Genomic DNA, 12,629 nt, shown 5'->3' with positions numbered 1-12,629 from the left:
CATACCAATCATAGTCCAACCAATTAACACGCTGTTCTTGTGCTGTATAAATTATTAGTTGAACATTATTTCCCTTTTAGAAATCTGTGCTCTGTCTTCCTAATCAATCCCTCTCTTCCCATGTAACTATTAATTCTATCCTGAAACAAAAACAGAAATTGCTGGAAAATGTCAGCAACATCTGTGGAGAGAAATCAGTTTTTGTTTTTGATCCGGTGACACTACTTCAGAATTAGTAGCTGGGGAAGGGTGTATTTTTTTATGCAGGAGATTGGGGTGGGAGTGGGAAAGGAGTAAACTATAGGTGGCAATAGAACCGAAAGGGAGAGGAAAAACAGTTGGACAGACAAAGGAGTGGGTAACGATTAGGCTAGGAGTATGAATCACTACTAATGGAGACAGTGGGTAGTGTATAACAGCAGATCATGTGATAACAAGGCCTGTTATGTGGGAGTTGGAGTGAGGACATGGGAGAAGGTGCTTCAAGCCCTCAAAATTGTTGAGCTTGATATTGAGTCCACTGAAGCTATGGAGTTCCCAAGTGGAAAATGAGGTGCTGTTCTTCCAGCTTATGCCACCCCTCCTTCCTTTCCTATCTTTTCTGAATATCTTGAATCCAGGAATATTTATCATCCAGTTTTGCCCTTACTTGAACCAGGTTTCTGTAATCATCACAGGCTGTTGACTGGTTAGTCTGCTGGTCTGATTGATAAGTCCTGTACCAGATTGTGCACTGGTGGGAGTGCACCAAAGCCCCTCTGAGAGCACATTAAATCTTGTATCTTGTTTTCCTTCTAGAAGGAGAGTGAAGTTTTATCCTCATGTAAGAGTATGTGAATTTTCAAACAAAATTGCAAACAGCTGGACCTTTTCTTTGCAGGCAAACATATTTTGGTACATGTTAAATGATACTGGAGGCACGAGAATTAAGTTATGTATTGCAGAATAATCAATTCAGCAAAGGCATTGCAGGATTAAATGGAACATAGAACAGTACAGCACAATACAGGCCGTTTGGCCCACAATGTTGTACTGAGCATTTATGTTATCTAATCGAGCATTTATGTTAATCTAACCTACAGCCCCCTCAATTTACTGCCATCCATGTGCTTGTCCAACAGTCGCTTAAATGTCCCTAATGTCTCTGACTTTACTACAACCGCTGGCAGTGCATTCCACGCACACACCACTCTCTGCGTAAAGAACCTACCTCTGACATCTCTCCTATACCTTTCCCCAATCACCTTAAAATTATGACCCCTCGTGACACCCAGTTCTGCCCTGGAGAAAAGCCATTTAGATGAACTTGTTCTTCTGCCAGGATCTTTTTCTAAAAACTGATATTCACAATTTGCTGTGATTACTGTCTTTCCTGATAGCATTAATGACCATTGTGCTTAGTTGTTGCACTCAAATTCCAGTAGTAGTGTCAAGTTTATATGGTTATCAAATGAAATGTATTGATACCTCCTTGATGTGACTTGGCATGTGACTGATGCATATTCAAGCATCTTTCAAAAAAAATCCAGTTTTGATCTTGCTAGCTGTTTAGGCGTGGTCCACATTCTGCGCTAATTCAAAAGCTCACCTTCTTAAAAATTCAACGTATTTTTCTAATCAACCTGTTTAAAGGTGTTATGACATACCTCTGGAGCAGGTGGGACCTTAACCTAGGTCTCCTGGTCCAGAGATTGGGACTCTACTACTGTGCAACAAATGGGTCCTAAACAGTTTTCTTTTAAATTTAGACTATTTTTCTAATCAACCTGTTCAGAGCTGTTATTTTACACCCTTGGAGCAGGTGAAACTTGAACCATTGGTTCAGGGATAAGGACACTGCCACTGCACCACAAGACAGCCCTCATCAGGTTACTCTTTTTGCTTTTTACTCTTCTTTGATTTTGGTAAATTGCACAAACACTTGCGGGTAGGTGTTAACTGCCCTCTGTTGTTTCATTGATTGCTGACAATGACTGTTAATTTACACAGCTATTACTTATTCTTTATGGTAAGTGCTTATATTCTGGTTGGTAAAATTACAACAATGAAGATAACTTTAATTCTGACATTTAGGAGAATCTAAAAATAAAACAATCAGAAAGTATTAGAAACATTCCAGATCAAGCAACAGGAAACAAGTTAGCATTTCCAAATTTTCAACCATTCATCTGAAATTACCGGTCTTTCTATTTGATTTATCTTTAGTCAAAGTTATGGTGTTCTGCTATGAGCTGTTTGTTTTGTTTTTACAAACAACTTCATAAAATGACTGCAAAGAACATTTATTATTGTTATACAGTTCACCTGCAATTTTCTGTTTTGTGAAGTTGCTCCATTAGCATATCAAGTATCCCCTAAAATGAGACATTACGTTCGGGCAAGTTCTCAACAGTACAAGTATCTTTTTAGTGAAATATAAATTCCTGCAAAGGCAATTATCCTTTCCCTTGGAAAGGAAATTTGACACTGTATTCCAATTGAGGCCAGATAAGTGTTTCCTAACAGTTCATCATAACCTCCTTGTTTTGTTCTTTTCTGCCTTTATTTATAAAGCCCAGAGTCCTGTATGGCTTGCTGATCAGTTTCTTAAACTCTTATGATCCCTTCAAAGAATTTGACCCTTTCTGTCCTTTATGGATTAGGACAGTGTTAGCATATTAGAATAATCAAAGCCCCATATTATAGATAATCTGTCGATTTTCCATCTCTCATTTTACAGTTATTCCTGTCTTTTCCACTAGCTTATGATCAATAATAAAGTACAGTTGTGAAACAGTACCTCTGCATGTTTATTAACTCTAACCAACTAGATCTAGGAAGTTGAAGCAAAAATAGCTCTAACCTTTCATCAGCAAAATGATAGAAGGGATTGTCAACATACTATCAAGTGGCATTTGCTCAGCAATAACCTGCTCCTTGATAGTCAGTTGGGTTCTGCCAGGACTACTTAGTTTCTGATCACATTACAGCTTGATCTAAACGTGGGCAAAAAAACTGAACTCCAGATGTGAGGTGAGAATGACTGTCTTTGACATCAAGGCAGTGTTTGAATGTGACAGCAAGGATGCGATGCAGAAATTGAGTTGGTGGGGTCAGTGCAATGTTCTACGCTTGTTGGAAGCAAACCTAGCACAAAGATTTGGAGATGCCGGTGTTGGACTGGGGTGTACAAAGCTAAAACTCACACAACATCAGGTGTTGTGTGATTTCTAGCACAAAGAAGGATAGCTGTGGTTGTTGGAGATCAATCTTAATAGTCCAAGTTGTGTTCCTTCAGATTTATTTTCTTCTGCACACACTTCCGAGGTCTGTGCATGACAAAACCTCCAAATCTGGAAATCAATGCTGGTGAACAGTGTTGGCATGCCATTTGACATGCACAGACCCATGGAGAGGATACTGAAGAAGTCTGTGCCCATTTGCAGCAAGATCTGGATAACCATTAATGACATGAACATCACTGACCATCTCCCACTACCAATATCTCTGGGGATTCATTGACCAGAAACTAAAATGGACTAGCCATATACTGTAGACAGAGTGGATCAGAGCCTAGGAAGTTTGTGGCAAGTAACTTACCTCTTAACACTGCTAAGCCTGTCCATTGTCTACAAGGCACAGGTCAGGAGTGAGTTGGAATATTCTCCACTTGCCTGTTTCATTGCAGCTCCAACAACTCTGAATTAGTTTAGGACAATCATTTAGGGCAACCTAACGTTTTTGCATAGTACCTTATCCACCACTTAAACATTCACTTGCACACTTTCACAAACACTCACTGATGTGAGGTGGCACCAGTGTGTACCATCTGTAAAATGCAATGTAGCCATGCATCAAAGCTCCTTTGACAGTACTGTCCAGAAGCGTGTATTGTGAGCATGGGCTAGCTGGATACCATCAGTAACTTGCTTGTTGGGAACAGCTGAAATGATTTACCAGTTTTTTTCAGACATATTACCTATATAACCACTATCAGACTCTCCTGCACTATTCATTTGGTGTGGTAGGTAGAATGTCTTTTTGGCTTGACAGCAGCATCTTGTTAGTGACAAACACACTTTTGTTGTATTGTACCATAACAGAGTAGAACAGTTAGCTTAACCTGTTGCTCAGCGCTGAGAGATATGTCACACTTTATGTTATGTGATTAATCACATTACATAATTGAAATAGAATGTACACCTTTCAGGTTCAAAAATGATAGCTGTTCCAAACAAGCAAGGCGTGTGCTTGCAAAACTCACACGTTGTCCAGCACTATGTGATTCCATGTTTGGAGGACATTTTCGAAATAATCCAGAAAATGCAAATAATTATGTTGACAATCAATTTAAGATTATCAGTTGGACCCAACACCCAGTATTTTCTATTTTTGTACACATGCATGTACAGGAAGCTAAGTATGTTATCACATATTTTCATGTTCTTTGTGCACAAAAAGAACATTTTGTATGCATTGTCGAGAGTGTGGTGCTGGAAAAGTACGGCAGGATTTCTGTTGAAGGGCTTATGCCCGAAACGTCAATTTTCCTGCTCCTCAGATGTTGCCTGACCTGCTGTGCTTTTCCAGGACCACACTCTTGACTCTGATCTCCAGCATCTGCAGTTCTCACTTTCTGTTATTTGTATGCATTATTCAAAATACATTACAGCCATTCTCTGATTCTTTTCTGAGCATAATGCATTGCTAACTCAGTCAACCTGGCTATTTAAGACTATAAACAAAGCTTGGAACGTAATTTTCAGTCACCATGAATCGGCACATTCTCTACGGCAATGCCTCAACCAATCAGAATCTACTTCCCAACCAATCAGCACTTTTCTCTCATATAGTATTAACATTGGTCTCCTCTTAATCTTGTTAACTTTTCAGGTCAATTACTTTTAATGAGATGAATTGTTAACTGTTTCTCCCTTCACAGGTGTTGCCTGACCTACTGAAAACACCCAGTAGTTTCCATTTTTGTATTAAATTTCCAGCATAGGAAGTCTGCTTTCCATTTGACATGACTGTATGATTCTTTTCACCATACATTGGTTATCATACCATGTTAAATAATAATGACATATAGTTTCATTAGTAGTAATGTTCAGTGATCTTTGTACCATTGGTGCTTCGAAAAGAGCAACTTAAATGGCCAACTATGTGGTTTAAAAACGATTTTAATACATTTATGCCTTTCTTTGTAGGAATCATTTTTCCAGAAGTTCAATAGCAGCTGGGGGTCAAAAAGGAAAATCTTATTACACGCTGACATTTACAATGAACTTTGCCCATAAAGATGATGTGTGCTATTTTGCTTACCACTATCCATATACATACTCTACCTTGCAGGTATTATTACAGAATTATAATTTTTAATCAGTTGAAATGTGTAACATAGCAATTAATTGCCTATTATGGAGCATGTGGTTGCTTTAACTCAGAACTCTTTATTTACATTCATGTCTAGTTAAGAAGGTGCATCCTGAAATCTCTTAGAAATACCACAAGTTGCTTTAGGTGCGGATAGATTTTCATATTGAATATATGTTAAGCTGATGGCTTCGTTATAGAACTTGTGTTTTGAATTGCATTTTGCTGAAAGATCTTATATAATTGAGAACCTCAGCTTTTTTTTTAAAAAAACGTTCAATGCCTTTTGAGTTTTCTCAAATAATTGACTACTCAAGTCCTAATTTGATTTTTAACTTACATTGAATGGAGATGGAATAAAATAACCTAGTGAGTGACAAGACATACAGTACTGCATATTTCTTTTGCCTTGAAACATCATATTTATAGCCAAATTCTATAAATAATGCAAATTATAATTCCTGTTTTATTGCAAGTGTCATTATTTAAATCTGTTTTTAAATCTTGATAATCAAAATGAATAATTCACTCGAAAAAAGCTTTTACTTCCTTTAAGCTTCATTTAGCTAATAATCTTACACAAACAATTATATTATTGTCTAAATAAATATGCTTGTTTAAAGTGCAGTTGTTTAATTCAACTTTCAATATTATTTCATTTCTGATATGATTTCATCCAAGTGTGTATTTTTTGGATAAATCAGTTGGACGTTTATCAGAATTAAATGATATTCACAAATGTTTTGATTTTAATTATTTGAAGTTTTGTTCTTTACTTCTTTGTCTCTAATTGTAATTTTAAAAAAACATAACCCTTGATAGATATGCTGATCTAGTAGCTGATTACTGGATCATGATCCGTACTGATTGTGTCCCTCTGTCTAAAAGTTTTCCAACTTGAGCAGTTTCCACTGAAGGATATAAGCCCAACAGACTGTGAGACACAAGCAAACCTCTTTGAAGACAGTAGACACAGAAAATATGTAGCAAATTTACAACATTTTTCCTCAATTTGTAGAGAACTGAACCAATTGCTGCCACTATGTTGAACCTTTCTTATAGGGTTTGTAAATTTCAAATCCAGGAGATTGACTGATGCCCTTTGTGGGACTGAAGGTCTCCAAGTACTCAGGTTTACATCATATGTAGGCATTGTTAATCAGGAATATTTTGTGATGCGGAAGCACAAATCCCAATCTTTGTACTCCATGCTTCAGCATGTTAGTAATAGGCTCATATTAGTGTGTGCAAAATTCTCCTTTGTGAGGCAGCCTGCATGTACATAGTATCGGACAATAAGAGTTATCGATAGATTGTTAGATAGAAGTAAAGAATTCTTGGATAAAGGATAAGAAATGCAATATTTAAACATAGGGTATACTATTGAAGTTGAACTTGCAGAAATTTGCTGTACAATCTGGTACATGAACTGAAATGGGCTTTTTATAGTGTGCATATTTATCTTTTTCTGCTTTACATCCATGGATATGCTTTAAAAGTACTACTTGGCTATAAAACACTTGGAAATGAGCTGCAGATATGAAAGGCACAATATAAATGCAAGTTCATCTCTCTTTTTAATAAGTAATAGTTTTAAAGTTGGTGTCTCAACATAAGGCATAGATTAGTGTTCTAGATCAAAGCAACCAAGACATGTATTACCATACTTGTGGCTCCTTCTAAAATTGTTCAGTCTTTTTGTTAAAGAATGGTCAAATTATATTCTTCAAACCTATTCACAGATGTCAATTTCCAATCTTGATGAACATAAAGACAACAATATGAAAGTAAAATTCAGGATGTAAATATAAATCCCAGGAGTAACAGGACTATAAATATTTTATTCCCTTCTTTTTATAAAGATGCACATCCAAAAACTGGAGTCACTGCATGATCCTCAGCTGATTTATTTTCGGCAAGATTCGATCTGTGAAACTTTAGGAGGCAACCCTTGCCCTGTCCTGACCATTACTTCTGTGCCAGAGTCCAAGTCCTGGGAAAGTCTGTACCAGTTTAGTAAGTACCTTGATGTTTTCATCTGAGTTTAACATTGTAGTTCATTTACTGGTACCATGAATACATTGAGAGTCTAACCTCTAATTACTCTTTAATAATTGTCTGAAAAACAATATATGGACAAGTATGTCCACTATTCTTTTGCACGTGTCTGTATTTTTCAGTAGTGTAAACCTTGTATTTCCTCTTGGTCTTCCAAATAAATATAAAATACAACTCCAAAGCACTTTTAAGCACCTCAGCCAAGTGATATGTATTGTGTTGAGTAGACAGTAGTTGGTGTCATGCTGTTTGTTCATTGTTCATAAAAGAATATTGTCACTTTGTGCCCACATGTTTTAGGATTGATCGCTGCATAGTATTCGTTTATGGGAAGTCTGTCGATTGGCCTCAGTTTTGCAGTCAGTGATGAAGATACAGATCACCACTGACCTTGTAAATGGCTTAGCAAGTTACAGATATAGGTTTTCTGTTTGTCTTTATTTATATAATTTGGCAGTTTGAATGGGGGAATCTGTGGCTGTCATCAATTTTCAGCCTGACTTGTGCATGTTCTAATCCGTTGGATGGAAGAATTCTCATAGATGGCAAAGAAAACAAAAAGCAGGAAATATAAATCACATTTAAATTATCGTACACAAAGTGAAATAAAAATGTTGACATACAAATAGAATTAAGACAGAAATATAAAGTTTAGAACAAAAAAGCTATTGAAACTAAACTTTTTAACGTAACTGATGAAAAATTTGCTTTTCAGGGTCTAAGAGGTTGCTTAACAATAACTATGACTTGGTAAAATTTAAGTTACTTTTGATTGAACTAAGTTCATGATTGACATTGGTGTTTCCAGTAAACATAATTTCTAAATAGTTGAAGTTGATGACATAGTTGTGATGTCTAATTATTCCATCTGCAGACTTATATAATTCCTATTATAGCAAGTTCCATACTTCTACTTTTAATAAATTGTGTGGATGTCACTTGTCAGTTTTACATTGTAATGATGATAATTTTGAAGTCATTACAACCACCAGTTCCAGGCCAGTGTTTATTTTCTTCAATTTAGAGCAGTTAAGGCCAATTTGAATAGCCCTATGGCCCCTCAAGAAATGATCAAACTTGGCATAGGTTAGGAATAGAAGCTTAGAACTTGCTTCCACACTGAGTCATGCTTTTCCAACAAAATGAACATTTAGTTATCAGCCTTAATGTGATTTATTGGTTTTGAATTTAAACCAAGTACAGAAGCTTAATAATGAGCAAGTTTTGAGAACATTTGGAGCTCAGGTTGAGGTTCTGGTTGTAGGTTTGCTCACTGAGCTGGAAGGTTCATTTTCAGACGTTTTGTCACCATACTAGGTAACATCATCAATGGCCTCTGGAAGATATACCTGTAGGTATGGCCCGCTTTCTATTTATGGGTTTAGGTTTCCTTGGGTTGGTGACATCATTTCCTGTGGTGATGTCATTTCCAGTTCTTTTTCTCAGGGGGTGGTAAATCGGATCCAAGTCAATGTGTTTGTTAATAGAGTTCTGGTTGGAACAACAAACACATTGACTTGGATCCGATTTACCACCCCCTGAGAAAAAAAAGGAAATTATCTCACCACAGAAAATGATGTAACCGACCCAAGGAAACCCATACGCTTAAATAGGAAGTGGGCCATACCACCAATGCTTCATCCGGAGGCTGACTGATTATGTTACTTATGGTGATAAAACGTCTGAAAACGAACCTGCCAGCTCAGCGAGCAAACCTACATCCAAAGTTAATAGTTTCTAATTTTAATCTCCCAGGTTACCTTTGTTGCCTTGTTGCACATTTTTGTCTCTTCTCCAACTGCCATACTGTTCTGCCTAGAAGGATGAGAACAAGACCCATGCCCTTACTTTGTCTGTCTATATATCGTTGTTTATGAATATGAAACCAATTTTGTATCCATGCAAGATTGATATCTATTTAGTATTGAACGTACATGTAGAGGAGATGTGGGGCAATTTCTGAATATATAATCTTTGAATTTTGTTTTCTGCTTATTCTACAAGCTTGATTAAATGGTGGAAGAAAAGCTAGTAAATGTGAAAAAAAAGTAGCAAGTATTTACCTTTACAATCTTATCCAACATAGCAAATTAACTAAATGGAGGTTATGTAAAAAGCCTTTACAGAGTGTTATTGTGTCTTCCTGTGATCGAATTTAATGGTTTATGCATTATTTCCATTTATGAATGACTCATGACCTTAAACTTGTAACAAAATTTACCAAAATATGAAATAAACAGTAAATGTTCCTGTTTTAATGACAAATGCTTGAGAAAGCTCAAATGTCCATTAGAAAATTTATAGTAACTACTTTGGCATTTGCAAGTAAAATAAAGGGAAACCCAAGTGCAAAAAGAACAAGAAGATTACTAAGGAAAGTGTAGAAACAATTAGAGACTAAAACAATAATTTCTGTGGAAGCAGATGTGGGTGTTGTACTTAACAAATGTATTGTTTCTATCTTCACAAATGAGTGGGAACAATACTGATGTCTTAATTTAAAAGGAGTACAAAATATTGGAGGGGATGAATGAACATTGGGCAAATATGAAGTGGTTAGTCATTTTTAAAAGTAGATAACTTTCTATGTCTGGGTGAAATGCACCCAGAACATGAAGAGAAATGAAAAAAGAATATCATATGGACTGTTATGTGATGTTGTTTAGCAAAGATACAGAGTGAGCACTATAATTACAGATCTGCCAGGCTAGCCTATTAATTGTCATTTAGAAAACATTAGTTAATTAAGGATGTCAGAATGGATTTATTAAGAGAACATCATATCTGACTAATTTAATTGAATTTTCTAACGAGGTTTGAAGGAGGCGTCATTGGTGATGTAGTTAGTAAGGTGTCTGATGTGGTCCAACATAACTGGACTTGTCAGAAAGTTAAAAACCCATGGGCTCCAAAAGGATAATGCCAGATTTGATCCAAAATTGGCTTAGTGACAGGAAACAACTGGTTGATAGATGTTTACTGACTGCAGAGCTATTTCTCATGGGGTCCTGAGGGTAGGCATTATTGAGTTTTCTGATGATATGCAAGTTGTATATGTGTTTATGAGGAAAAGATCTTTACTATAAGAAGATATCCTTGTGACTTGTGAAGTCACCATAAAAGTGGTGAATGGATTTCATTCTGAAAAATGCAAGGCAATGCATTAGAACAGAACAAATGCGGCAAACGAATGTAAGTAAATTGTAGGCTACTGAGAAGTATAGATGACCAAAAGAATCTCGGAGTACATTTTCCACAGATAGCTGAAAACAGAAATGCAGGAAGAGAAGCAAGTTAAGAAGGCGCGTCCAAAGCTTCCCTTTGAGTTCAGATATAACATAAGAACAGAATCTTACACTTGAACTATATAAAACTTTGGTTATGCCTCAGCTACAATAGTGTGCACACTTCTGAACACCCTCATTCCAGGAAGGATTGATTGTACTAGACAGGGTTATGAGCATATTGGCAAGCATATTGCAGAACTGGAGAACATAGGAACATAGCATATTCCTTTTCCTATATTCAATTTAGTGATTGGAGCTTGTTCTGTAAAACAATGGCTGACATGGTTGCTAGCTCAGCTCTAGTTTCCTGTCTGTACTCCATGACCTTTGATTCCCTTGTTTATTAGAAATCCATCTAGCTCAGCCTTGAATAAATTTAAAGGCCCCGTCTCCACAACGTTGTGAGAAAGAGAATTCCACATTTTAATGATCCTTTGAGAGATAAAAATGGCTGGAGGATTGAGAGGATTCAAACATAGGCCTCCTGACTCAAGGTGGAAACACTACCACTGCCACCCTACCTTTCACTGTTCTTTTTTTTATATATCATGAAATGCTGTCACACACAACTAAATGACTTTCCCACCACAAAATCATAGATCTCACCTGTTCAATCTTGCATCGTATGATAGGTTCTTTATCCCTAGAACCATCTTTATTTTCTCCAATCAGCCTGATTGTAGATGTTATTACACACTTCTGCAACAGGTGGGACTTCAATCCAGATCTCCTGGCGCAAAGCAACCACTGTACTACATACTCCAGTGCAGTTATATATTTTTTTACAAATCTGCACATAGATATGGTCTACCAATGTTTGTAAAACTATAGCAAAACTTTCCTACTTTTATATTACATCCCTTTTACAACACCATTTGTTGCCTGAATCAGTTCCTGCATGTCAACTTTATGATTCATATACCAGGACCCCCAGGGCTAGCTGTAGCACCTGGAGTCTGACTTAATTTAAATGGTATACTGCTTTTCTATTCTTTCTGTCAAAATGGAGAAGTTTACATTTAGGAGAAAGTGAGGACTGCAGATGCTGGAGATCAGAGCTGAAAAATGTGTTGCTGGAAAAGCACAGCAGGTCAGGCAGCATCAAAGGAGAAGGAGAATCGACGTTTCGGGCATAAGTCCTTCTTCAGGAATGAGGAGGGTGTTCCAAACATGCTAAGGTAAAAGATAGGGAGGAGGGACTTGAGGGAGGGGCATTGGGAATGCGATAGGTGGAAGGAGGTTAAGGTGAGGGTGATAGGCCGGAGTGGAGGTGGGGGTGGAGAGGTCGGGAAGAAGATTGCAGGTCAAGAAGGCGGTGCTGAGTCCGAGGGTTGGGACTGAGATAAGGTGGGGTGAGGGGAAATGAGGAAGCTGGAGAAATCTGTATTCATCCCTTGTGGTTGGAGGGTTCCTAGGCAGAAGCGCTCTTCCTCCAGGCGTCGTGTTGCCATGGTCTGGCGATGGAGGAGTCCAAGGACCTGCATGTCCTTGATGGAGTGGGAGGGGGAGTTGAAGTGTTGAGCCACAGGGCGGTTGGGTTGGTTGGTGCGGGTGTCCCAGAGGTGTTCTCTGAAACGTTCCGCAAGTAGGTGGCCTGTCTCCCCAATGTAGAGAAGTTTACATTTACCCAGGTTATACTCTGCCAAATTTTTGTACACCTACTTAACCTCTCCATGTCCCTTTACAAACTCTGCCTCCTCTTGATGACTTACTGTACGACATATCTTCTTGCCATTGCCTATTATAATTATCCATGTGTTTGGTACCGTCATCCATATCATTGATATGAATTGTGAATCATTGAGGCCCCAGCATTGATTGATCCCTATAGTACTCTAGCTTGCAAATTTGAAAAGACATATTTATCTTGACTCTCTGCTTCCTGCTGGCTAACCAATCTCTGATCATGAAAATATGTCAGCCTGTACA

The 12,629-nt window shown here is 37.5% G+C and overlaps 1 protein-coding gene across 8 annotated transcripts in view; it reads left to right on the top strand.

The window, feature by feature from the left end:
• Nucleotides 1–12,629, top strand: part of agtpbp1 (ATP/GTP binding carboxypeptidase 1) — a 338,830-nt gene that overhangs the window by 238,418 nt on the left and 87,783 nt on the right. For all 8 annotated transcript variants that reach the window (XM_072585860.1, XM_072585842.1, XM_072585823.1 and 5 more), the window contains 2 exons: nt 5,190–5,334; nt 7,218–7,371. In XM_072585860.1, the coding sequence (XP_072441961.1) occupies nt 5,190–5,334; nt 7,218–7,371 (299 nt within the window). The remainder of the gene's footprint in view (nt 1–5,189; nt 5,335–7,217; nt 7,372–12,629) is intronic.

This window comes from Chiloscyllium punctatum, chromosome 2, assembly GCF_047496795.1.
Source record: "Chiloscyllium punctatum isolate Juve2018m chromosome 2, sChiPun1.3, whole genome shotgun sequence".
NCBI lineage: Eukaryota > Metazoa > Chordata > Chondrichthyes > Orectolobiformes > Hemiscylliidae > Chiloscyllium > Chiloscyllium punctatum.
The sequence above is the reverse complement of the archived record's forward strand: the minus strand, read 5'-3'. Positions and strand labels throughout refer to the sequence as shown.